The sequence below is a fragment of the Crocodylus porosus genome, unplaced genomic scaffold, assembly GCF_001723895.1.
Source record: "Crocodylus porosus isolate Cpor-Errol unplaced genomic scaffold, CroPor_comp1, whole genome shotgun sequence".
NCBI classification, from domain to species: domain Eukaryota; kingdom Metazoa; phylum Chordata; order Crocodylia; family Crocodylidae; genus Crocodylus; species Crocodylus porosus.
This window is the reverse complement of record NW_017728943.1, coordinates 71,951,696-71,978,296: the sequence shown is the minus strand read 5'-3', so window position 1 is coordinate 71,978,296 and position 26,601 is coordinate 71,951,696. Positions and strand designations below refer to the sequence as shown.

At 44.7% G+C, this 26,601-nt stretch overlaps 1 protein-coding gene across 1 annotated transcript in view; it reads left to right on the top strand.

Annotated features, from left to right (window-relative positions):
* ITPKB (inositol-trisphosphate 3-kinase B) overlaps positions 1 to 23,376 on the top strand; it is a gene marked incomplete at its 5' end in the record, with an annotated part of 92,693 nt that extends 69,317 nt beyond the window's left edge. Inside the window, 7 exons of the mRNA XM_019548583.1 lie at positions 2,948 to 3,047; positions 3,818 to 4,031; positions 12,497 to 12,701; positions 17,853 to 17,954; positions 19,534 to 19,605; positions 20,228 to 20,426; positions 21,611 to 23,376. Coding sequence (XP_019404128.1) covers positions 2,948 to 3,047; positions 3,818 to 4,031; positions 12,497 to 12,701; positions 17,853 to 17,954; positions 19,534 to 19,605; positions 20,228 to 20,426; positions 21,611 to 21,681 — 963 coding nt within the window. The remainder of the gene's footprint in view (positions 1 to 2,947; positions 3,048 to 3,817; positions 4,032 to 12,496; positions 12,702 to 17,852; positions 17,955 to 19,533; positions 19,606 to 20,227; positions 20,427 to 21,610) is intronic.
* Between the last annotated feature and the right edge of the window lie 3,225 nt (positions 23,377 to 26,601).

The following is a 26,601-nucleotide window of genomic DNA, read 5'->3' as shown; positions in this document are numbered from 1 at the left end:
TGTAAATGTGCTGCGATTCTTGTAGCCATGCTTGAGGCTGGTTACTTTTCAACCTGGCTTCCTTGCCTTTTTAGGATTCTTATCTTGTTCAACTCAATAGAAAGTTCACTCCATAGGTTCAGTGGCCTCTAATCTACACTTGGCATGAACAGTTGCCAGGGGCAAGAGATTAACCCTTCCCTGGAGTTAAAAGCCTTAATTTTCTTGGCTTGGGGTCTGATAGAAGAAGGGAAATTGAAATCCATAGAGCAAAATTCATTAGCATGCCTCTCGTCAGAAAGCCTCAGCTGGAGGAAGGATCACGAAGGCTTGCAGTAGTCTTGGAGCTTCATTTTTTTTTTTTTTTTTTTTTTTTTTTGCTTATGCTTTTGAAGTACATCAAGCTTTTTGCTATAAACCTCTAACCACTGAAAAACAAAATCTTGGCTTGAGAACACTCGTTGCCTTGGCGTCCATCCTGGGCCTGAGTGACTTATGCTTCTGTTTGGTGGGAGGATTCCTTCTCTCTATTTTAGACGAGTTGGGTCACATTGCTCTAGAGCCTGAACTCCCAAGGAGACTAGAGTCTCTCTCTTTCTCTCTTAAATGACATCAGTCAGAACTTGAGTGCTATTTAAAAACAAAAGGAGGGGAAAACCCCTGGTGCTGTCTGCCAAGGGAGAACAAAGAACAGCCAAAGTGCATAGCTTCTGGCACTTTACATGGAAATAAAACATTCATCCCCATGTCAGGTAGGGAGCTGCCTGCTGCATCTTTGACCCAACCTGGCATAGCTACAGCTCAAATACAAAACAATCCTGAACACAGTGCTGGAGAGGGGGATGCCCTGGGTGATCTAATTCCAAGACGTTTCTCTGCCAAGCTTCTGGTCTGGTCCTGCAAACAATCCAAAGAGCAGGCTAACAGTTTCAATCCCAGGACAGTTACCAACATAAACCCTGGGTGAGGGATGGGAAAGGAGACGGTGCACAGGGATCCTTCCTTTTGTGCCTGACACTGGCTGGAACAGGCCCTGCGTGCCTTTGCTGTCCTGCAGGAGGCCAGTGCAAAGTATAGGGTGGTATGTTCTTTCTTGCCCATAGGCTGTTTGGGAAGGCATTCCTCAGATATCCCAGGAGGCAGAGCAGCTCTGTACCACCCTTACTTGCGTCTGCCCCAAATGGCACTATCTAGGGCAGGAGTGGCCAGTATGCGGTACGAATACCATAGGTGGCACATGGCAAACTGGGCAACAAATAGGGCAGAAAACAGATCAGCTGATCAAGCAGGGAAGGGGATCAGAGTGGCACTTGAGGACGGGTGTGGGTCTAATTGGTGGCACCCCTGCCAAAACGTTTGGCCCTTACCAACCCAGGGCAGACTGCTTGAACCTTTGACATTTAGCATTAACACTTAATTGCCCTATCACACTGTTTTCAGGCTATGGTCCATGGACCCCTGAGGGTCTGCAGACTGTTTCAAAGGGGTCTGCAAAAGATGATTATGATCAGTCAAAAGCATGCGAATACCCACACTTAAATTCCAAGGGGGTCCACACCTCTCTCTGAAACTTTTTAGGGGTCTACAAATGAAAAAAGTTGAAAACCACTGCTGTAGGACATCATCTCTCTCCAAGTGAGTAGAAGAGCCTGTTGTCTCAAAACACAGGACATCCCTTCAGATAATCAAGGTTTTTCTGTCTTGCGAAGACATCCTCTTGGCACTCTGCAAATCTCATGATTGCTCTGGAGCCCCTGCCCTGTAGCTTCCTACAGTGGAGATTACCAACTGGATGGTTCAGGAAATGGACACCTGTCAGCTTGCTTCATCCAGATAAAATTTCCTCTAACTACAGTAGCAGCTACTATACCAGCTGCCTGACTCTTGCCTGTGACTTTACTGCACCACATATCCTAGAAAAGGGTTTAGCTGATGAAGTTGTCAGACATCCTTTTCAGATAAATAGGAGTTCTGCAAATAGTAGGAGGGTATGATATGATCTTAGCTTTGTGGAATTATTGCATTTCAGGTTGTGCAAAAGAGGGTAATATAAATGCACATCCAATTTGGATTCAGTGAGTTGCGACTGTCCAGGAGAAAATCCCTGTTTGCCTCATTCTGTGCAATTTGATTTTTTCCATGGTCCCTGTTGCATACTGCCTGCATGCATAGTTTGTAGAGTCTTGCAGTGTTGAAAGAAGAAATACCTCTGCCTTTTTTAGTAGCTGTGTATCCTACTGAATGGATTTAAGGAAAACAACTTTTCTCAGGAAAGATTTCACATTTTGGATGTGGCTTTTCTGTGGTTTGAATACAGCCCCTCAGAAGGATTTACATTACTACAGTGTGCAATCTATCTAGTAACAAATTCCACGTCGGAGGTGAACTGTCCTCTCCAGTATAGTTATTCGCTTGCTTAAAACGGACTCAAAATGTGTTGACCAAAGCAGCTGTTTTTCACAGGGGAATAAAAATAAGCTTTTTGTATAACTTTTAGATGGATTCAAGTGGTAAAATCCATGTAAAAATTCTGGAGTTCATGAAAAATCTTGACTCCTCAAATTTGAATGTAATGGTTGCACCTCAGGAATGAGGCAATACTCTGCCCTTTCCCAAAGAAGAGCTCTGAGGAGTAGGGAGAAGATATCTAGTAACTGGTGCTGTATGGGACTCTCCTGATTTTCTGATCTTGCTTATCCCACAGAAAAAAGTGATTCCATTCACTTCAAGGTAGCTCCTCAACGTAAGTGGTGGGTTGGGAGTTGATACCCAGTAATTTGGCTTGGCACAGTGGTGATGGGGACAAAACAGGAGAAGGTTCCCCAATGCTCCTTTCCCTTCCAGCCTTTAACGTTTTCTCCACTGTCTAAAAAACTGCACTACACTAACGTGTTCTTTGGGCTGGATTTGGGTAGCAAAAACCCACTGTATTCACTTCCATGGCTTCTTTTCTTTCCCCCTTCCTCAGAGCAAATCATGGCGGAAGATCAAAAATATGGTGCAGTGGTCCCCCTTTGTTATGTCCTTCAAGAAGAAGTACCCTTGGATCCAACTGGCGGGTCATGCAGGTATGGGACATCAAGCTGTGCTATATAAAGCCCAAGGAGATGCTCCTGAGCATGAAACTAATGAAAGGGCAGAACATCAGGCAGTTTCTCGACTGTTAAGCTCATTAGCTGTGTTGGCCTAAATTGTCTCTGAATTAATTTCACAGTGTTTAATTTGTTAAGCCTCTAGGGAAGCCCAGGGCTGTGGGAGCATCTGAGCTTAAATAGCACAAAGTAGAGGTGAAGGAAATTCTAGCATATTGTGCTTGTAAAATGTAGTCTCCACAGTAGATGGTTGCCTAGCACTGCTGCCAGCTTTCGGAGTTACTCATGTCTGTCAAGTGGTGGAGGTTTGTGCTTTCCTCATGGAGGACCTCCGTTCAAACCCTGCCACTGACTGAAGGTAGGAGGTGATGTTAAGTTCTCCTCCTACCAGTTCCTGAGCGTTCCAGCTCTTAAGGACAGTGATTCAGGGGAAGAGGAGATGGAGTCCTCTAAACAGGACTAATCTTCAGTGGAAATTACTGTAATGAGTTTTAGCTAAAACCTCAAGTGGGAGTGAATTAGTCCTAGCAGCAATGATGATCATTAGCCTTTGACACTAAATAAAACCATCAGTAGAAGTTTGTTAACCATTCATAGCACTTCTGAGTGTTTAACCTTTTTAAAATATTGTTTGGGTGGGGAGGTGAGGGGAAGGAGACTTGAAATTCCTGGCCTGTCTTCCTCCACCTGGCAAGGTGTCCTGCTCCAGAGCTAAGGCAAGTTTTGTATTGTCTTCTGTCTTGCAGGAAGCTTCAAAGCAGCAGCCAATGGCAGGATACTGAAGAAGCACTGTGAATCCGAGCAGCGCTGCTTGGACCGCTTGATGAATGATGTCCTGAAGCCCTTTGTTCCTGCTTATCATGGGGATGTAATGAAGGATGGGGAGCGGTACAATCAGATGGATGACCTGCTGGCTGAGTTTGACGCCCCCTGTGTTATGGACTGCAAGATGGGAGTCAGGTGAGTACTGGTTACTGCATTCCCTTGTCTTTGTAGGAAGAACATGATGCTGAATTTTGAAAGTACAGAACTTGCAGCAAGCTTAATCCTGGAAGGAAATAATATCCAAAATAAAAATTGGTGTAAACAGGCTTCCCTGGATCTAAATGACTTACTCAGGTCACGTGGGTTTAGCAGCAGCATGACAGGCTCTTTATATTCTCAGCCTGATGATCTCCTGGTGTACTGTGGAAGGAGAGCTGCAGGGACTGTTGTGTTAGTTTGCTGCAATAGCCCATTGCTATTCTGCTGGCCAGGGGTGGCAGCTTTTGAGGAAGTAGTCTACTGTGCTCCCCCAGCTACAGGAAGGCATTGATCTACAAGCTGGGGTGACATGTTGCAGGAGTTTTAGGGGGTAAGATAGCAGTCCTTGAAAGAAAGTAGCTTTAAAATGGCAAGTAGGTAAAGCCTCCATGAAGCTTTGCCCAGGAGTTCCCATGACAAACTCCCTTAAGATGAGGAAGGGAGTAGCATTGTCATCAGCAGTCAGACATCGCATGTCATGACTGAAGAATTTCAGTCATATCACACAGCCATGTTGAGCTCCATGGTTAAAAGAACTATGGAGCTGCACTCATCTCTTCAGGGAAGAACAACCTTGTTCTCTCCTATTTTATATTAGTGGAGTATATTCTAGCTTGGAGCTGTCCAGCTTCTAGGTGTGTGGGGTACACATGCTACACAGGCCGCACCCAGGAAGACCACAGGCTGCACGCCACACAGACGTGCCCCTCCCTCTCCGCCTCCACTGTACTATATACCCATGTGTCCTTGGCCTCACCCTCAGCTTGGTGCTGTGTTGTACTGTGCTGCAGGCTGGGATGGGTGCAGAAAGCAGAAGTGCGCGGAGTCTGGAGAATCTGGCAGCTTCTACAGGCAGAGCTGTGGGGTGGGGAGCAACAGCCAGACTGGAGCCTAGGGGCCTTGATTAATCCCTTGTATGCCACCACATGTGGCCCACCAGTTGGACAGCCCTGTTCTAGCTCACTCAAGAATAGGCTGCAACCAGTAACTTTTTGGAAGATGTCCCAGTAAAGCATTGGACCTCGGAATAGTTTATTCAAGTTGCCCTGTCCATTAGTGTCAAGACCTTCATCGCTGCTCGCACTGCTAGTTCTTCAGTATGTCTTCTTCAGTCTCTCATTGCTTCACATCTGACCTCAAAGTAAGGGAAAGGTATAAGAGCTTTCCTCCTGCTAGTACATTCACGTCTGCAGTATAGGATATGTATGCATTCTTTCTCCAAGGTTCTTGGACATTATTGTTCTTGCTTGTTTTGAAGCCCATTTGTGAAGTATTTAACTTCAGTCCTGCACGTTTAGCTGCTTAGTCGTTAAAGACATGGCAAATCCTGTTGACTGGGGAGGATGGAGGGGTGGGAATGAGTAAGCAAAGGTTGAAATGAGCAAGGGTTGCAGGATCAGGTGCACAAGTGGTTATGCTGCAGCCCAGACAGACTGCACAGATCTGGCTGGCTTAGTTATTGGGGGAGGGAGGGGATCAGGATCTGAAATACATCTCAGATGTAGTGGAGACTGGTTCTTTCTGAAAAAGCTGATAGTTCTTGTTGGCTAGAGCAATATTTCCCCCCTCCTTCCCTTCCCTGTTAAGTGCCTCCTGTGCCTCTGCATCAGAAACAGAACTGTTCTTTCCTTTGTAGGGGTGAAGGCATTGGTAAGGGAGTGCTGGCAATCTCCAAGCTAGCTACATATCCTGCTCCAGCATGGCCTGAGGTGTACCTTGAAGGAAATGGGAACAGAGTCTGTTACCTGGGGAGACAGTTAAATATTGTTCCTCCTATTATCTGCTGCTCTAGTAACTGTTCTCATGTGCTTCTGTTAGCATCTCTGAGAGAGGTCTTACTTCATAGACACTGTTTTGATTGGACTCTGGCAGCATGGACGGGGAGTAAAGTCAAGTTACTGCATGAACAAATGGAAAAACATTCTGAACAGGTTAACTGATGTTTTGCCCAAAAAAGCACATAGTTGTCAAACAGATCATGGGAGTTTGTTTCCTTTTAAAAAGTGCGTGCACCAGCAGTAACCTGTAGGCCTGGCTAGTGTCAATCAGCCTCCAGCTTGTCAGGCTGAAAGGGGGTTGCATGTCTTAGTGTTAGTTCTCAACCAGGGTACCATGGCATCCTGGGGTGCTTTGAGATCCTTCCAAGAGTGCTGCGGGGTGCCATGCACCGTTAGCACTGCAATGTGTGCAAACATGGTTCATAGGGTAAGCCCAAAGATTTCAGATAGGAAGCCGTAGTTGTGGTTTTTCAGAGTCCTTAGCAACAGAAAAGCTGCACTATTTATTTTTCTGTAGGCAGACAAAGAATAAAAACTAAAAGCTGGCATTTTTCAGGGAGTGCCTCTAGTTGGTTCAGAACTACTGGCATGTCCCACTGTCCCATGAGATGAACTAGTTGGCTCGCTGTGTGTGCGTGGGCAAAATTACGTGGGCTAACTTGCACATGATTTTTTTTTTGAGCTAGTGGCATATATGTAGGGGGGAGAGGTGCAATACTCTGAGGTGTGTACAATTTTTTGTTGTTAAAACATCTATAACGGTGCACTAAAGAAATCATTAAAATTAAACAGCAACTTGGTGAGAAAAGCACATACCTTTTAGGTTAGGGATAGAATTTGCACATAAACTGGTATAAATGATCAGAAACCAGTTCAAATGTATAACACGGTAGAAGTTTCAGTGCCCATAAACTACTTTAAAAATTTCTCAAACCAGTTTAAGAGAAACCTGGATGGATGTAGTGTCAGATTTAACTGATTTAAATTAAATCAGTTTATTGAACTTTCTGTCTCAGATCCCCATAGACATTCAAGTTAACTCACCGTCCCCCAGCATCCCAGGATGCTTTGCACATCTCCCACAAACCCCTCCTCACCAGGTGGGTGGGATAGCCATGACCCAAGCTGTCTGCTTCAGACAGGCAGGAAGGGCATGCTCTAGTGCCCCCCAGCTTCTGGCCTGGGCTACAGCAGGCATGTGGCTGCATTTCCAGAATCAAAAGTGAACGTCTGTTCACTTTTTTTTTAGGGATTCAGTCTACATAGTTTAGACTAACCTGCAAGGATTGAATTGATTCAACCTCAGGCTTTTTGACTGTCTGTCCTTAGCCTTAAAGCCTAGGGCAGGGTTTTGAAAGTGACTGTGCCATTGTTGTGCTGTGATTGCTCTCTATTTTGCTAGGTGCAATTTTAATTTCTCTATTACTTTCCTTGCTGTATGAATCCACCTATCATCTCTTCGGGCAGGAATAGTTTCTATTGTGCATATGTACTGCACAACCAGTACCTCATCCTGGAGACCTCTACATGCCCTCACAATAAAGAAACTCTGCAACCATCTATGTATCATAATAGCTACTCAGGCCCTGAAAGTCCAACCGCATTATAAGTTACATGAAATATACAGCAACATTTAGTAGCTAATAAAGAATTTAGGCCCATAGACAGCATAGGTCCCAGCTGAAGGAATGGAAAGTGCATCATGGTCTGGCACCTCTCTGAAGTTTTGGATCACGTCCATTTCCTTAAATATATGGCATCACAAAATATAAGACCCATCTTTTTGGTTGACCTGTGAGTTATCCTGTGCTGTTCCTCAGACTTGGGTGTTTCTGAGAGTTTTCCCCAGTCAGAGAACACAGGGAAGGTAGAGTACTCCAGGGATGTGCAACCTGCAGCACAAGTGACAGGAAGCTTCTGCGTGACATATGATAGATAAGGGAGGGGACAGGCAGATGGGGCAGAAGGCAGAGCAGCAGACTGGACAGAAGAGGGAGATCAGAGTGCCACTCAAGGAGGATTTAGGGCTGATTTGTGGTATGCCTGTCAAAAGGGTTTGTCTCTGCAGGAGTACTCTTTTCTGTGCTGTGGGTGGAGGAAGAGAGCACTTGTTTGACTTGACACCTTTTTTTTTTTTTTTTATTCCAAGTTGGAAGCTATCCTGCTTTCTTCTGGACGGTGGGAAGTTTTTCCAGGCAAGAGATCAGATATCTTTTTTATTAGACCAACTAAAATAGTTGGAAAAAATTCTTCTTTGCAAGCTTTCGGGTACAAACCCCTTTCTTCAGGCGGGGGAAGTGTCTGCCTATGTCTTTAGACCAATATGGCTACACCCAACACAGACTTTTCTCTAGACATTTTCAGACTGAAACCTGTGACTCACTGGTGTTTGGAGAAGGTTAAACCTTGGGAGAAGTAGAGGGAAGAGAATTCACAAATGAAGATTATGTGTACTCTTTACCCTGTGAAGAAAAATTAGCCCTCTGAGTAGCACAACTATATAGGAATGCATTGCCGTCTTACTCCACCCACTGCGAAATCACAATGCTGACTTAAGCCAGAGCCCTTTATCGTTTTCATCTGAGCTTTTAAAAAGAGACAATAGAATTTGAGGATATCCACCATGTGATTTAGATGCTTTCTCTGAAAGATATGACATGGCTTGGCTTGGTTAGGTCTCGGGAGGGGGGGGGAACGTGCAAACACCATTCCATACAGTTTCTCTAGCTTGCTTCCCCTGCACTTGGCTTGAGATAGTGAGTCAAGTATGTGTTTAGAGCTCCTTGCCTTGTCCTAAGCAGGAAGCTGCTCTCTGGATATAGCAGAGATGGAGTGAAGGGACACAGCAAGGTTTTCCACTGTTATCTCTCGTTCTGACAAGACCTCTCTACAAGCAGGGCTGGGACCTGGAAACCATGCTGGAAAATAAGCCAGAATAAATAAAATAAGCTGGAAATTGTGGTGTTGATAGACAGTGCTTTTCCTGAGTGAGGCCTGAAGCAGCTTTCCTAGAGCGTTAGGACACACACTGTTTCTAAAGGAAAAGCAAAGCCAAGGTGTTTTGTTATGTTTTTTGTGGCTTTTAAAATATCCCTGACACTAAGAATAACCTCTTCCTGGCCAAAATCAAGCTGTGGTAATTAAGTGTTGTCTTCCTGAATTTCATCTGCTTTTCACCTGGGTGGCTTCCAATGCTTACAAAAATAGGTAAAAAAAAACCTCCCCAAAGGCATTGTTATGTCACTAATTGATCAAATCGACGCTTTACTACTTAATGGGACTTGGGGCTTCAAGTTAGTGTAGGGAAAAAAAAATCTTCTGAGATTCTTGTGTAGTTTTGTAGTGATGCTTATTACTGCTGTAGAAAAGGGAGCTGAATAATCGGTATAAGGTTTAAGGAGAAGATGGAAGTCCCTTAAGTTGGAAAACTAAGGTCTGATATTATGTACAGGATCTCTGTCGGAGAAGCAGTAAACGGTGAAATCCACTGACTCTCTCCGCTACTGGAGAATGGCTCCCTTTAGAGCAGCGGTTCCCAAACTCTGACAGATTGTGCACCAATTTAAAACAATACCACCAGCAAATGTTTGTCATATAAAGTAATTATAATAAGTTTTGTTAATGTGTACCACTGACAGGTTGTCTGTGTACCACCAATGGTACATCTACCACAGATTGGGAACCACTGCTTTAGAGCTTAAAAGCAAGGCACAGTGACACCTTTACGGACTAACCAATTCGGAGGGGCATAAGATTTCATAAGCAATAGCTTGCTTTGTAGGATGCCATGAATGGACCTGCAAGGAGTAGGAGTTTCTATATAGAGCTTGAGTTAGGGCTGCAGACTGTCACAGTGGGATTTGCAAGGGGTCATGGAGACTCCTGACTGCATAGTTTCTTCCCGAGCTGACCTAATTTAATTCAGCAAATGGTGGAGGCTGCCTTTGAGGTGGACTTAAAAGAAAGTAGTTCACAAATTCAACTCTGTCCTTAGCAAGAGATATCTTAGCCCTTCACTGCTACCCTTGTCTACACTGGGGTTTGAGGGAGCAGCCTTTTTTTAGTCTGGGGGTCCAGCAGTCAATGCAGTGTTACATATGTCGCTACCTCCTACCTACCCTCAGCTTGTCTCTGGTATTGGTTTGAGTTAACTGACCAAACCTCAAAGCAAGGGTAAAATTCTCTGTGCGTGTGTCTTATTGGAGAACAGACTTTCAGACAAACAGGAACCAGGCCAGGAAATCCTACAGAACTGAACATGTCTGATGCCCAGAAACACATAGACTCCAGCCCATCTTTTCCTTCCTTCAGTTGCCCCTCCTTTTTTTTCCCCCCTTCAGGAATGGCAAACACCTGTTCAACACTTTCTCATCAATTTGCTCTGTAATTTACAGGAATTAGAACAAACTCATTTGTTGTTTCTTGGGAGAGTCCGGTTCCCTGTGTGTGGCAAAGAGGTGGGGAAGGGTATAAGGCAAACACTAGATTTCAGCAGAAGTCTGAACATGTCAGCTGATTCTCAAAGGGAACATCAGATGCTGCTGACAGCCAAGTGCCAGGATGTAGCTCACTCACTCGCTCTCTTTCCTTGAACCTAGCCAACTTTTCTAGTACAAAATCAGTTGACAGAGCACAGTTTGAAAGCTTCATTTAACTCATGAGAATAAGTCATTGTTCAGATTTGCTCAGTATTCCAAACAGGCTGTCCAATCTTGAGTCGTCTGGCCCCAGCTTTCCAGAGGGGAGAAAAACAGCTCTTCCCTCTCAAGTAAAGGTCAAGAGAGGTTTCCTTCTACTTTAGGGCAATGTCAACCATGGTTGGATGTAATCCTTGTTCGATGCACTTTTGAGAATTGGAAAATTGAACCAGTTGTCATGTATGCTCTTCAAGGTGATTTAAAAGAAGCTTGACCTTGCTGGACTTGAAAAGGAGGAGCCGGTCAAGGAAGATGATCTCAGTGGCTGCATTCCTGCATAGGCTGGCAGAAGTTTTTAGGAAGACTAGCTAGGAGATAAGAGTATTGGGCTGTTGTGGTCCTGAACAGAGTTGCAGCTGAATGGCGTGAAGGCTGGTCTTTGTGGTGATGGTTAGGAGGAAGTGAAAGGATATGGATACTGCAAGTAGTGCTTGGTATCTAGCAGGGCAGGCCTCTCATATGAGGAAATTCTCACAGAGGTGGCATAATCTAAATTGGAAAAATAATCTGGAATAAAGTAGGGTGTAAATTGCAAGGTGGACTACTCCAGATGAACTCACTTTGCAGATTCCCTATTCCAAATTGGTTTAATCTGTCTTGAAAGGGGATTAGTGGTCTGGAGATGAGCTGTTTTAATGTACTTAAGTCCCATTTAGATTATCAAGCAAAGCTGAGTAGGTAACACAGGAGCAGATCTGACTCTGGTGTGACCTGCTTGTCTAGCTGTCAGAGCTTATGGGAGAGGGCACCAGGGTTTGAAACACAAGGGGCTGGGGGGGGGGGCTCAGCCCCCCACTGTAAAAGACAAGAGCCTCTGGCCCACCCTGCACTTTTCTAAGCAGCTCAGGTGGCAGCTCCCAGCTTCCAGCTGCCACCACTGCAGGACCCCCCCTGCCCCAAGAGTCGGAAAATAATTTGAGCCCTGGAGAGCACAGTCAGTCCTCTGGGACAGGTGCTTTAAATGAACTAGTCTGATTTTTATCCCAATGCATTTTGAATCCTCTCTAAATTTAGAATATATGAAGTATGTGTGACAGGGTGCTGAACTGAGCAGGATCAATGAAGTAGGTCTAATTAGATATATATATATATAGATCTCTATATAGATCTATAGATATGTCAGTCTCTTTATGCTCCTCTGTGGCTAACTACTCCCTGGGTGTTGGTTATCCTGGATACATGTTTTCTGGGGCAGGGACTGTTGCTAACTGTGCAGTGCCTCGCATGGCAAGTCTTTGAGGCTGAATGAGCTTTGTCTTTCTCCTTGTCCTGTTGCACATGGCAAAAACAGTGCTACTTTATCCTGCCCTTGGAACATGATATAAGTTGCAGCACTTTCGGGAAAAGGGAGCGGGGAGGGGTCACACCAGAATTGTGGTGTTTTTCTATGATTCACCATGACTAGGGCATGTTTGCAAGCTGGGCAGAGCTCCAAATGGTGGCTGGAGGAGTAGAAGTGAAAACCCTATTTGTGAACTCAACAGTTGCCTTCTGTATCTTTTCCTATGTGTGAGTGGAAGATGCTGGACTCCTCTGGCATCCTAGCTTGGGTTGCTGATGTAGAATGAGAGTCTGATTCTTGTTTGTTCCAGTGTTGCAGACCCTGAGATTTTGGGGCTTTATATTTCTTGAGTGAGACTACAGAGGTTGGGGAGATTCTTTGGGCACTGCCCACATGAAACAGACTGTCTAGGGCCTGATCCTGGGAGGTGCTGAGTGTTATCTGCTCCAAGTGAAGGCAGTGGATGTTGAGGGTACCTGAAAGCTTCCGTTGTAGCTAAGATTAAGGACCTGATCCCTGATCTTACTCATGAGTTAGTGGTGCACTTCATCCCTCACCAGTGTTATCATTCATAAACCATAAAACCATATACCGGGACCTTAATGTATGTTCAGGCCATCAATAAGTTTTGTACCCCTTTGACAGAACGTACTTGGAAGAGGAACTAACAAAAGCTCGGAAGAAACCGAACCTGCGGAAGGACATGTATATGAAGATGACTGAAGTAGATCCAGATGCTCCAACCGAGGATGAGAATGCCCAGCGAGCAGTAACCAAACCCCGATACATGCAGTGGAGAGAGACCATCAGTTCTACAGCAACACTGGGATTCAGAATCGAGGGGATCAAGGTGAGGTTGCCTAACCTGCCTTCTGTACTGTACCATCCGTTGCTTGCAGAGCCTATTTGAAAAACCACATAGGAGGAATGGAGAAATGTGAACCTCCTGTGAGCTCCCCCCTAGCAGCAGGAAGCTTCTGTAGCTGGATTTACTGTAAAGAGCACACACCACTCTCTCTGGGCTTAGCTCATAGCACTACAGTATCTAAGATGGAACTGTGTAAAGCTGTTGCCTCCACCAAAAACCAGGCAATAGTGGCATCTTTGCCTGAATTTTAGCTTTGGGCCATGTCAGCACCCAATATACTACATAGCTCCAGAGCTGAACTGGATCAGGACCCCTTCTAAACTTCAAGGATATTAAAAAGTCTTGAGTCAGCTCTTCTGACTCAAGCCACTTCTTTGCAAAATCTGCAAACTTGTTTCTCTTGTTTCTGCAAATGTTCCCTCAGCCATACCCCTTATATAGTTATAGCAAGGTGCAGTCAGACTCACCAGTTTACTTGCCTTAGGTAAGCTTTTTTGTGTGAGAGGTCCTCTGTAACATTGCACGCTTTATTCATGTTTCAAAGACCACTGTGGTCCATGAAAGCATTAAATGGCTACCTGCTCTTAACTATTTTAAGAAGGCAGGGCAGGGTACCACTTTGGAGACTAACTGGTTCAAAGGTGCCTTCTGCCTGACTTCAGACTAATGTGCCTAATTATCTCTCTCCATCTTAACAGTTTAAAACTGCCCTCTAGAGGCAGCCTGTCTAGGTGACTTTGGTCCTAATTGGTTTGAAGTTGGTTCTTCTCTCGTGCACTGCTTTCCCTTTTAATGACAAGGAGTAATTTGGTCAAAGTGCCTATGCTTTAGGTGGAATTCTGAGTTCTTTTGTGCATCTAACTGGCAGTTTTTAAGCTGAATAAGTGTTATTTTTGGCATTTACATGCAGGTAATGATGCTGCAGATCCTTGCAATGGAGATGCATAAGGTCACAGGTTTGATACCTGGTTAGACTAGATGCTCTCTTGAGGTCCCTTCCAGCCTTACTTCTCTATAAAATCTAAGCACGCATAGTAGGTGACCACCTGAATGCACACTTACTCAGCTGTATATATATGCACCCATTCTGGATGTGTGCCTACATTGGAGTCCTGCATATGTAAGAGAAGTCAAAAATACAGGTTCAAGTCCCTTTGGATAAGGTTAGGGTAGAGCTAGAACCTGGGGGCGTCTTTACATGTGCTCTGGTGTGGGGGGTGGTTTAATTAGACCTTTAGTTAAAGCGTGCCCCCACTGCCATTTTGAAGCATGAGGATGCTGAATACTTGTAATGCTGAGGCTGCTGGAGTGTGCCAGTTAGCACATTCGAGCAGACTTGAGTAATCGAGTCTGCTCCAATGCATTCTAATAAGAACTCATTGGAGCAGGTGTTGGGCACATGTATAGGTACTCTGGGTCTCCAGCTTCCTAGGTGAGTAGCCTAATCACTGAGCTTTTGAGGCTAAAGTGTAGGGGGGCCTTTCTCAATCTGTCCTCCTCTGTACCCCCAAAACCTTTTACCTTGGTACTGTTGTTTGACTGTCCACACCCTGAGACTGCTATGGATACATTTCACTGTTTGCCTTGCAGCAAACTGATATTCACTATGAATTGTTTCCCAGCAAATTGTGGGAGAACGTGCCTGCCCCTTTGAAGAACATGGACAGTAGAAGTAATTGTGGAATAGCATCAGAGAAATAGCAGCAGCTGAACAGATCCAGCTTGCATTCACTACAGAGTGGTGGTTTCAGCAACTGAAAGTTTGCATTAACCAGAACATTGGCATATGGGCCCTGACAGGCCGGCCAGCTCCAATGAAAAGCCACAGCACACTTAAGTTAAAAGGTCTTGTGCGTGGCAGGGAGTAGAGTTCTTGCTTGTATCTACTGCAAACTCAACTCCAGCCCTAACTGACTTGGACTACGTTTAATTGATAATCAAGTAAGACTTAGGCTTCTAAGCTGCTTAAGCACTTCTGAACATTAGGGGTGTGTGAAGCGGGCTCTATTCAATTTGGATTTGGCCTGAATCGGGGACAGTGATTCAATTAGTTGATTTGGATCACTGTCCCTGATTCAATAAGGCTGAATCCGAATCTTCCCTTTCATGCAGGCCCTTCCACCTAACCCAGTCTGCGAGAGAAAACTGGTAGCCACCTGCCCAATACAAAACCTCTGTCCTCATGATCATGCTGCCATGAAGCTCATCCTGTCACATATCCCATTCCCTCTGCTCAGTCACTTCCAAACACTCTCCAACCCTGTCCAATCCAGTCACAGGATCAACTTTTGGGCCACCCGGCCAGCTGCAAGAGACTTTCTTTCTCTGTCTCTCTGACTTCCCAGCTCTCTTAAACTCCTTTTCTTTCCTGCTGCCTCCAGTGGACACATGCATTGTTAGCCAGGTCCTGCCATCAGCCCTTATTCTGAACAAACTTTTACCTATTTCCGACAGCTGTCACTCCCTGACTGATGGGTATTATACTGCTAAAATTGTAAAACTATATGGAGCTTGCCAAAGTGACTCTTTTGATGCGGCTTTCAACTGTCTCACTAAGAACAGATACATTTATCTCTTCATTAGTCTACTGTGATGCCTCCATGGCCCAAAGAATTAACTGTTGTGCTGCAGCAAGGATGTGGGCCAGCTGCTGTGATTCTCCTTAAATCCCCTGCTCTGTATAAAGGATTTCTGTAATGATTTAGAGGCATTTCTATAGACCAGGATTTGGGAAGGAGCTTAAGCATGAGGTGTCTAGATTCACTATTTTAACTCTTAGACTGTGGAAAATCTCATGATGTCCTATGGTATGCAGTGCACAACAACCCTCCTAGAAAGGGCCTGACCTTTGCTTGAGTAGGATTCCTGGGCTTCTGCCAAAAAACTTGGTGAATTGAGCACTACAAAGGTTACCTCGGGCCAAAAATGGGTTGCTGGCGCTGATGTAGTGAAGGGGCAGGATAAGCCTCGTTGCTCTGGCTTTATCAACCACCTTCACATTTCTTCTTTCTAAACTTTAGCTGCCTGGGGTTAGAGCACCTATAAATGCCATGCCTGCTGAAAGCACAACAGCAGCATCTGGCAGGTCAAGGAAATCGCCCAAGGGGAGTAATTATGGGAGCAGCATTGTGAATATGCTAGATGGCTTTATTGAAGCTGAGGTCATGCCTTATCTCAAAGACCATCCACAGTTTTCATTTAACTATGAACTCTGTATCAGACTCCACTTATAAACATGCATCTCCCTTTCTTAGACTAGACTTCAATGGTGCTGCTGTGGCCCTTCCCCACATTGATGTCAACTGTCCCAGGGGATGGGGTGAGCGTATGTTTCCAGACCACAGCACAAGGGCTTGTGTGACTCATGCAGCCATGTAGGCAGCTTTCTTTTTAATGTGTGCACATAATACAAGCACGAGAACCCTAGAGGAGTCAGCTAAACAGGGCCAGTGCCTGTCCTACCCCTGATGACAACAAAAATCCTTTCCCTAGTGGGGACCTGGTCACAATACTTAACCAAAGTTTGGCATGTGGCCTGCATGCTCTGGAAGTCACCAAACTGTCTCTTGCTGGAGCACAAGGGGAAGCAAGTCTCTAAGCAAGGTAGTTTCCAGTAAAAAAGTTTGTTTCTCCTCTCTGAGGGCCCATATTTTATAGACAATCAGCACAGCTGCTTTGTCCATGTCTCTTATAGTAGAGTAGGTCCTCTGAGAACATATGTTGCCCTTGAGTCCCAGACCATCCAGGATTTTATGTATTATAAATGTCTCCCAAACCTGCACCTTCAAGAAGCAGTTTACAGAGCACCGAGACCTATTCCACTGTGCATACATAAAGCTGCCTAAGCTAGGGCAATTGTTTGGGTGCCACCTTCTATGCGTGCACGTTTGTGCGTGTGTAATGATTCTGTCAAGGTGTGTGTTAAAAGCAAATTGGAAGTTTGAATTTGTAAACCATACATAACCTTGCCTTTAGAGCTGCATACATATCATTTACAGATAAACTCCAGCACCCTGTTTTACAGTCTGCAGAGCTCTGCAGCTCAATGCATGGTATCTGTGTGCTTCACTTTCCATTTGTGACTGACTTCAGAGGCCGCCTTGCTTTCAGTTAGTATCTTGCCTCATGGGAGTACTGTGTGCCAAGAGCTGTGCTCAACAAAGTGCACTCACTGGGCAGACTCTGAAAGGGATCCCCTGACATCTCAATCTTCAGGGCAGGATATTCATTGTACTGCCTTCCTTCATCTCCCCTAGACTAACAGGATGTCTTTCCGGCTTCCATCCCTTCAAATTATTGTGCGCAAACAAGTTGTTATCACGGCAGAACTAGATTATGGAAATACAGCTGCATGCCTAAGGCACACTTAAGACTAGCTTCTAAATCCAGGACTTTTCTTGGGGTAAGACACCATTAGGTGGAAGGCTCTTGGAATCTGGCTTTCAGTGATTGGACTATATACTCTCCTGTGTAAGGACAGATGTTGGAGGGAGGACAGCTCAACTTGGAGGACATCTTGGGTTGGATCTGAGTCTGGGTTGTATACAGTATGAGAAGCTGGGGTGAAGACCAAGTAGCAATGCTGCTCATCTGATGCTGGAATGAAAGGAGCTGGGTGCTGGGTGGAAAGCTGGTGCTGAGTGGAAAGGAGACCAAATTGTTTGTAGAACAGAGACCGCATTGTTTGACCTCCTTCATCTTTTGTCATATCACTTTTTGAGACTTTCTAGAGGGAGAAAATAGGCTATGTCTCTGGTAAGTAGAGGTGAGCTGGTATAGCTTTGCTCTGTGCAAGCTGCTTTAGTACTTCAAATAAGACCATGCTACAAATTCTGGGAAATGTCTGCTTCTTCTCAAGCCACCCTCAAGTGGTTCCTGGCGTATAGATTTTGTGCTGGTTTCCTCCATAAAGCAAGGACACAGGTGCTGGCTGTTGTCTCCCTCTAACCTGTCTTGAGTGACACTTGTTTAAATCCTGACCTCTCCTCCTCTGGCCTTGCAATCTAAGAGGCTGGTCCACATCCTCCTAAGATGCACAAAGTAGTGTTTAAAAGCACAAATTCTTTTCCCTGACTGGCAGCTTTCATGACTCTCTCTGAGTCTCTCTCTCTCTCTCTCTCTCCTTCTTTTAAGAATGAAGATGGCACTGTAAACAGGGACTTCAAGAAGACAAAGACAAAGGAACAAGTCACAGAGGCCTTCAGAGAGTTCATTAAAGGGAACCGTAACATTCTGGTGAGTCATCCATTGCGTCAGGAGGGCATTGCTCAAGTGTCTTCCAGGTGCAAGAATGGGGCTTCTCTCTGCGGACTCGTGCCTTGCTGGTGAACTGCTTTAATGCTGAGGACCACAGACGGATGAAGCCCTCTGCTGCTCTGCTGAGCATGCTTTAAAATAGCACAAAAGAGGCAAAGAGAAACCACTTCCTGGAGTGGTGGAGCTGCCAGGGTAGGGAGAGGTTAAGGAGATTGCATGGCTGGCTTTTATAACAACACAAAGAACCTTGTTGCCTGTAGCTTTCTGGTAAGATATTAAATCACAGGACAGGCAAAAGCATAAGCTTGGGGTGGCTGCTCTGGGCAAGGGAAAGTCTGCTGCAGAGGTGCTGAAGGCATCACCTCTGGGATGTAAAACTCATCTACAGTGGCTGAGGGTAGTGCAGAAAAAGAGGAATGGACATTTTCCATGTGGTTTTTAACCATGGCAACTGCCTGCATGGCTGGTGAAGAGTTTTCCTTCCTAAAGGAACTTACAGGGTAGCCTGGGAAAGCATGATCTAACAAGGTGCCCAGGTTCCCTTATCTGTGGTGGACATCCGAGTCTGAATGTGGCAAACCGCTATATCTTGCATTTGCCAAATCTGGCTGCTGAGTTGCTAGATTAGACTATTTAACTGTAAACACTTTACGCTGACTGTCCAAGATCCCACTGTGTTGAGGGAGGTCCATTTTAGGTCTTGCTGTATAAAGTCTACACACTAATGACTCTAAACGGCATGTCTAAACTTGCACTTTCCTTTGACAGTAGTTAATTGGGATAGATTCTTAGTTCAGTAAACAAAGCTGTGCAAATTGCTCCTTTGTACACCAAAGGACATGGAGGTCTTTCAAACCATCCTGACCCCATTCTAGAGTACAGCTAATGAGAACTGAATTTAATCCATCCTGTTGTCAAGGCTTCTTGAATCCATCCTGCCTTGTCCTTGCCTTCCCCTGCACCCCACAAGCTCCCATCGTAGTTGGAGTTGGATGAACTGTCTACCCAAATTATACTAAAACCGTGATTTTTCAACCAGGGTGCCTTGAGATCCTTTCAAGGGTGTCATGGGGTGCCACGCAATGTTAGTACTGTTGGCATACAAACACAATTCACAAGATTAAACCCAAAACTTCCAGACAGGAATCTGTGCTGTCAAAAGCATTCTGACCTATTGTGGTCTTTCTCAGTTTTTTGCAACAGAAGAATTGCTCTATTTTTCTGTAGTCAAAAAATAGGGCTGACTTTGAGTCTATCAAGGAGTGCCTCCAGTCTAATAAGGTTGAGAACCACTGTATTAAAGGAAGAGCTGGCAGGCAGTTTGCTTGTCCAGCATTGGGCACATCAGAATATTTCTAATTTAGCTTTTCTGTTTGGGTCAGGAAAATACATAGGCGTGTTCCATGGCTGGTAAGGGGACCATCAAGGGTTTCTCAGTGAACGTATAGACATTCACAATAATAACAATCCCACATGTATGCTTCACTGACTCTGTCCAGTGACTTGCTTGAAATTTGCTTAAACTGGCCATAACACTTTTTTTTCTTTGTGTTTCCAGAACAGTTACCTTAATCGGTTGAAGAGTATTCGTGCCACCCTGGAGATGTCACCATTCTTTAAATGCCATGAGGTAGAACTTGCCTTTCTCTATTGTAACATTTCCTGGCTTGATCTGTTTCTAACCGTTGTACAGCTTTTAATCTCATTTTATATCCTGCCCAAGGGAAGTAGCATAGTCAGCATAAAAGCTCCTCTTTCTGAAATCTGCATCCATTCTCAAATCTGTTGCTTTAATTTATTTTTCCAGTCAGTGTCTTTATGGAGATCTGATGTAAAACGCTCTAAACTTAGTACGTTTGATGAGGTTAAAGATGGTTTTTAGATAAAAACCATCAATTTTTAATTAGTCCAGAAGTTTGTGTATGGGTTTAGAATGCCAAAGTTTTATGTGACTTCAAAAATATTTTTGGCTATTCTGCTACAGACTAGATGGTATGCCTGTGATAAATTCCTTGTATAAATGCTGTCACTGCTCCCCACCACTGCCAAATTTCCAGGCCCATGGGGACCCTTTACACTGGATGACATGTCCTGTGCTGGCATGGGGCAAAAACCCTGTATGAAGTATTGCAGGTGCACCTCTAGGTAATGTGTTTTGAAAGTGTGGCCCTAAAACTGGTGCTATAAGGAAGGGCAGGCATGTGTCTAAGGAAAAGCTGGAGCATGAATAACTTGGTGTCTTCTTTCTGCAGGTCATTGGGAGCTCCCTGCTCTTCATTCATGATAAAAAAGAACAGGCCAAAGTCTGGATGATCGACTTTGGGAAAACCACACCACTGCCAGAGGGACAAGTCCTCCAGCACAATGTGCCCTGGGTAGAAGGGAACAGAGAGGATGGCTACCTCTGGGGGCTGGACAACCTCATTCAGATCCTGACAGAATTGTCACAAAGTGAGGACCTGCATTAAAGCCATACGTCCAACTCCACCACTACCCAGAATCTTGCCCCTCAAACTGACTCTTCCGAACTGCACTACAAGACACTTTCCAAACCCCTCCAATTTTAAAGCTATAATCTCCCTATTTAAGGTGGTTTTTTTTAGTTGTGTAAATATGTAGGTCACCCGCCAGAACAAAAGCTAAACTTGAAGTCTTGGCTTTGTGCAGTAGACAGAAGCAAATTGTGTTACTCCCTTTCAGTACCGGAAGATAACGACTCTGGTCAGTCTGGCTAGGCAAATGCATGTTCTTTCTGTAGCATCTCTGGTTCTTATTCCATCTGTTTTTAACAAAGGTTTATTTAGTGAAAGGTTAGGCAGTTGATACATTCTCCAGCTGAAGGAAGATGATGTCGTAAGTGATGAACTCTGTAGCTCATGAGATTGTGTATGTTTTAATGCCTTTCCAGGTATCAGGCAGCTCAGTCAAGTGAAGGGTGGATAGTACTTGTTCATCTGTAATGATCAGCTGCCCTCCAGTGGCAGGTGTTGGTAACACACTATCTTCAAGGTAGCCAAGGCTAAGGCAGTTGCAGACTGCCATTTCAGGTGTTCAGGGGTTATGGAATGAAGAACAAACGGAGAGGTCGTGGAGCAGGAAAAGGCAGGAGCAGCCAAGTGGGAGAAATTTAGTTATTTACTAATATCCTTTAATGTAGGAACCTAGCTGCATGGAGTCTGTGGGAGTAACTAGTAATAGCAGATCTAAGCTTTTCTCTATACTTGAGAAATCCTATTATCTGCTTGGGATCAGGGCATCATTTGAGAGTGGCCACTTGGATTTCAAGGTTACTTCTTATCTGTGGCCAAGTCTGGCATGTGTGTATTAGTCCATGCTGACCTACCTGTGCTGGATGATGAGTTTCCTCTAACTGCGGAGGTGCAGCCACAATGTCAGGTGCAGAAGTTTTATCACCAGCCTCAACTTCCAATTGAAAATGCCTTTAGATGGCTTAGTGGTATGGCAGTGTGATGCCACATGAAGGTCTGAGGCATTAGCTCAGAGCTCCTGAGTTGGCACTGGTGAGGACTGTTATGGAACCAGTGGTCTGGGGCCAGACAAAAAGAGAAGGATTTCAACTTAGCCAATGATCTCTTTTTTTTTTTTTTTTTTTTTTTTTTTTTTTTCCATTTTAGGAGCAGCTTCTAGCATTCCTCAGCAGGGGCAGCTGGCCCACCCTGGGCCTGAAGGGCCAAGACAGCAGTGAGGAAGTGTGAAAGTGGTGGTAGGAAACCACAGAGACACTTAAAGCCTTCAATGCTGATTGTGTGCTTTTTGACTAGCAAGCGGGCTCTCCTCCATGGCATGAAAGGTTAACATTGCCAGGATGCACCTCTTCTCTCCTCCCCACCCTGACGCCCCCTAAAATCTGGTTCAGTCAAAATGTGATGTGTAGACTGTCTCCGTGATTTACTTTTTATTGCAGGCTTCTTGTTACAAACCTTTTAAAATTTACCAAGTGCCAGGCAGCAGAGGTGTATGTTCCTGTAGGTCAAACCCTGCCTGCGTCTTCAAAAAATAATTGCATTGTCAGGTCTTGAGGGGACTTTTCAGTACACACACACATGTGTTCCTTGAGGTGGTGTGGGTGTGACCTAATGCCTACAAGTGCATACCGGGGGAGAAAGAGGGCAGTCAATCAGCTCTCAAGATGATCACATCAGCCTGATATGACAAAATGTAAGGATGGTAAGGCATTCCTTTCGTGCCACAGCTCACTAAATCTGGTGGTGGTCTTCAGCTTTTTTTTCCCCTTTGCTCTGTCTGAACTGGATAGCATACATGGCCTCTCCTTCAAGTCTTGTGAAAACAACCAGCCCTCTATTTAGGGTGGAGGCTATTTTTTAACTTCCTGGAACATTTGAACTAAGCAGACTGCTTGCATTGGAGCCGGTTTGCTAAAGGTCAAGTATTGGCAGGATGGCAGGGAGGGGAGTGTTGCTGGTGTGTTCTGATCATCAGAGGGAGCTTGGAGGTCTCTGGGATTTAGGACAGAAGGATGGCATTGCATTTAGGTTATGAACAATCCTGAAGGCTGTTGTCCATGAGTAAGAGCAGCTTCCAACAGAAGCTCTGAATCCCTCACTCACCTGACTCCAAAAGGTCATTGCCTCATCTCTTTCCCCAGTGGCAGCGCTAGAGACTGTCTGCCATGGTCAAATGGGTGTAGCTTCCTACGTCAGGGAGGTTCTCACTGCAACGATAATGCAGGAACGATGTAGCCATCAATTGTTCTGCAGTCGAACACAAGCGTCTTTCATGAAGATTAAAATCTGCTAAGATTTTCTTGGTTCATATCTCACCAGGCACATGTCTGTAGTTCTTTTGATACAGTTGTAAATGGTTGCACTGTTTAGCTTTGCCCAGTCTTCCTAGGCTGCTTAGAATAGCCAATATGGAAGTGCCTTACAGACTCGCCTCTGTTCCATTAGTGTCATGGAAAAGTTTTTTTTTTTTTAAGTTATATTTATTTTCATTCCTTTTTTAATTGCACAAAACACTAAGACTTAATGCATGGAAACTTTTTTTAAATGTATTTTTAGTTTTAAAAACATCCTTTTCCAGCTTTGGGGAAAAGACCCGAGTGGCAGCATAGATCCGTGCCAGTTTATAGCTGTATTTTTAGCTTTGAGTTGCTCCTATATGTGTATTATTATTTTTTTAAGTCTGTTTATAAACCTTGCTTTGCGGCTTCGAAAGAAGCAGATTGTTTCCCTGGATGTCTTATGCCTTTCTGGAGGCTGGAACTGTAGCTGTGAGAGATTCTCCTCCCCACCCCCAACTCTCACTTCTCCTTCGGTCATTGGGCGATATAGGGAAAATCTGAACTGGTCTGAAACACCAACGCACGGTGCCTGTAAAAATCCTGTACCATTCAAAATAAAGGCATATGAAAACTGTCTCCGCAGCAAGTATTTGGACCCGGTCACCTGCCTAGGAGTAACTTGGGAGAATGGAACTTATCTTTTTCTCTGAGCCCTGACTTGTGGAGAGCCTTTTTTTTTTGTCTTGGTTACACACGTTAAAACCAGGGGTACAATGCTGTTAGCAAGACTACAACTAGCCTCGAAGGTTGTGGAGGGGATGGCAGGAGAAATGAAAGACAAACCTGCTGGGGACTTGGCTCTGAGGCTGTTGGGAAGGAGAAGCACTTTCACTCCACCTCAGTTGGGAAAGCACACATGGCCAGCACGTCATCTGGGTTCTAACCCAGGAGCCCTTCTCTTAACATGTTTCCTCCTTGTAGATGAGAAGAAACAATTAGGGCAGACAGCGCTATCCTTTGCAGACCACAAAGTCACATTTGTCTCTTCTCCCCTTGTGTCTTGGCACATACAATCCTCACCTAAAAATAAACAGTCAGTGCTGAGCTGAGCACCCAGTCTCCTGAATCTAAATCCATCATGATACCCTTAGCCACAATGGCCTCAGGCAGGCCTTAACTTTTCTTTCCCCATGTACATTACAGCAATTGCAATACTCATTGTCTTGACCCACTGGAAACAGATGTTGGGACAGGGTGAGAAGAGGCTTGCTGATTCTCTGTGGAAGGAGAGTCTGGGTGGAGCCTCAGTCCAACTCGTTGCATTTTACAAAGCATACGGCAGTCCTGGAACAGGTGCACAAATGTCCTCTTCTGGTGTCTCATCCAGAGCACCAATGCCCAGTTCCTCTGGCTCAACTCCCCTTCCTTCTTCCTCCCCAAAAGAATTGGCATTATTGGGAGAAATAGAACAAGTACATGCTGCTGCCCCAAAGGAGCTTCATCAGAAAGCTAGTGCATGCTCTCAAGATCATAAAAACTTCTTTGCTAAAAAAGAACTTGGAAGCCCATGTAATGGCACTATCAGCTGGCCCTGCCATAAAAATATTTAACTGTCATCTGTGGATTAAAAAAATTGGTAGTATTTTTGTTATTACAGACTTGGGATCTCAATTTTATCACAAATCTGGGCATGCTTGATGTTTACCTGTAACTTCAGCCCCTAGGGACACGTGAGACTCCTGATTTTTATTAAAATAAAGCAGGTTTCTGTTCTTTGCGATAGCTGGGAAAAAACTCCAATATAACCAATATGCACCATAGAGGTCTAGGCCAGAAGCATAGAATTAAACAAAACACAACCACAGCCCTTCACTTAAATCTGACATGTAAAAACTCCTGGTACCCAAGTAAATTTCATGCTTTTGGGGGCTGATGAGAGGCCAGGACTTCTTTTATATGGCTTCAGATATCAACTTCCAAATCTATGAGCCACTGTCTGGTATTATCACTCAATATACAGATTCTAGCTACCCCCTCTGGGCATTTGTAAAGCTTGCAGCTTTCGATTAAGTGCTGTGTTGTTTGTTAGATACTGAATTCACAAAGGGGCTGTCCAAGATGTTCATCTTGTGAAGTGTTGTGAAGTGTCCATATCCAAATCTCAGTTTGTTCAGCTTGACCCACACTTCTGTTTCAAGAGTGTGCCCAGATGACATGCTGGCCATGTGTGTTTTTTCAACTGATATGGCTAATTTGGTGTTAGTATAAAAAGCTGTAGGAATAGGTCTGACCATTCCCAGCAGTTGGCCTACTCTGTTGCTGCCCATAGGTTTGGTTCAGCATCCTTAATCTCTTCCAGGAGCTTATGGGCTTCATGTACAAATAATTTACAACTTTTAAGCCTCTTAAGCTTCCATCTGTTCAGTTTTTCAGTTAACAGTTGATGAAGCAAGTGATTTTCGTCATCTCTTGCCTCAATTGCCAGTAATGATGTTAGGTCTGTCTTCTTATATCACTTGCTCCAATGCCTGAGCAAGTACAGGGAGTACATCTGTGTGTGTGTAGGCTGTGCAGCCTGGTGTGATCTCAGCACACTGGTAAGTACAGTGTTGAGCTTTTTAGTATGACAACTTCTGGACCATACAGGAGCACAGTGTTCTGCTGGGGCTCACATCATTGCAAGTTCAGTGATTCTGAGCACTTTGAAGTTAGCACCTCATGTCGTGCTGGCTAAACATCATATGGCAGCTACCTGTGCACAAACTTTACTGCTGACCTTCTGAATGTGGTGTTTATACGTGACTCCAATGTGACTCCTAGGTAGGTTGGGGTAATTTCATGAGGAAGGATGTGGTTGCCTACTCTGATATTCAGCATACTCATGGCTCAGTGATTGTCCAGGTGGAAGAGTGAAGATACTGATTTATTGATGCTCAACTTTAAGCACTGCCTTTGGAGGCTTGATTTCTTGGGGGTGGTAATACTTATATTTGGGCAGGTATTTGGGAGTGTAATGTGCACACCCCAAACTGATGCCAATCCTGCCATCAGAATTAGCAGCACTGCACAGAGAGCAGCAACCTTCCCAGTTTGACATCTGCCTACATCTGCTAAGCTATTCAAAAGAATAGCTCAGCTCTCAGGTATTTTGAAACCTCCGACCACTCTGAGTGCCTCAAACTCTTTTCCAATAGTCCAGAACTGACTGGGGAAATGCCTGTAAATTGATGAGGTCACTTCACATCTAGACCAAATTAACACAAGACTCCTAGTCTCTCCTAGGCACCATGTGGGAAGCTGAAGCAAGCTGTATTTAGACAGCACTCTGGCTTTTGGACTGTACTAAGGTTGGTAACCAGGCACTTGGCTCTGTGATGTGAGTGGAGAAGATAGCTAATTATCTTTGCAATATGTAAGATCTGTTAAATGGTGAGGGGGCTGGGCAACATAACTGAGAGGTAGTATCTTGCCCTCACAGAAATGCAGGACCTCACTGCAGTGTTTGAATCAAATCTCAGACATCTGCCTAACCTTGGAGGGCCCCAACTACCTTGGTCAATTAATTATATTTGGCATGGAAATGGAAGCTAACCAGGTGTTGTTTAGCTTGTTGCTTGTAGTTACCTGGGGAGGAACCAGCCTCTTTGCTCTCGCTGACTTCCAAGTGCAGTTCCTTAGGGGGTGCAGTATAATCATGGCTGATAAAGCATTGTAGGAAAGAGGTACCAGAAACCTTAGTTAAAGGGCAAGCTACAGGACCTCTTAATTACTTCATTAACGCCTTGCTTAGATCACATATTGCCAGGTACTTGCATTAGTTTGGACCTTGATCTCACACCCCTGCTGTGCCCCAAAGTGATG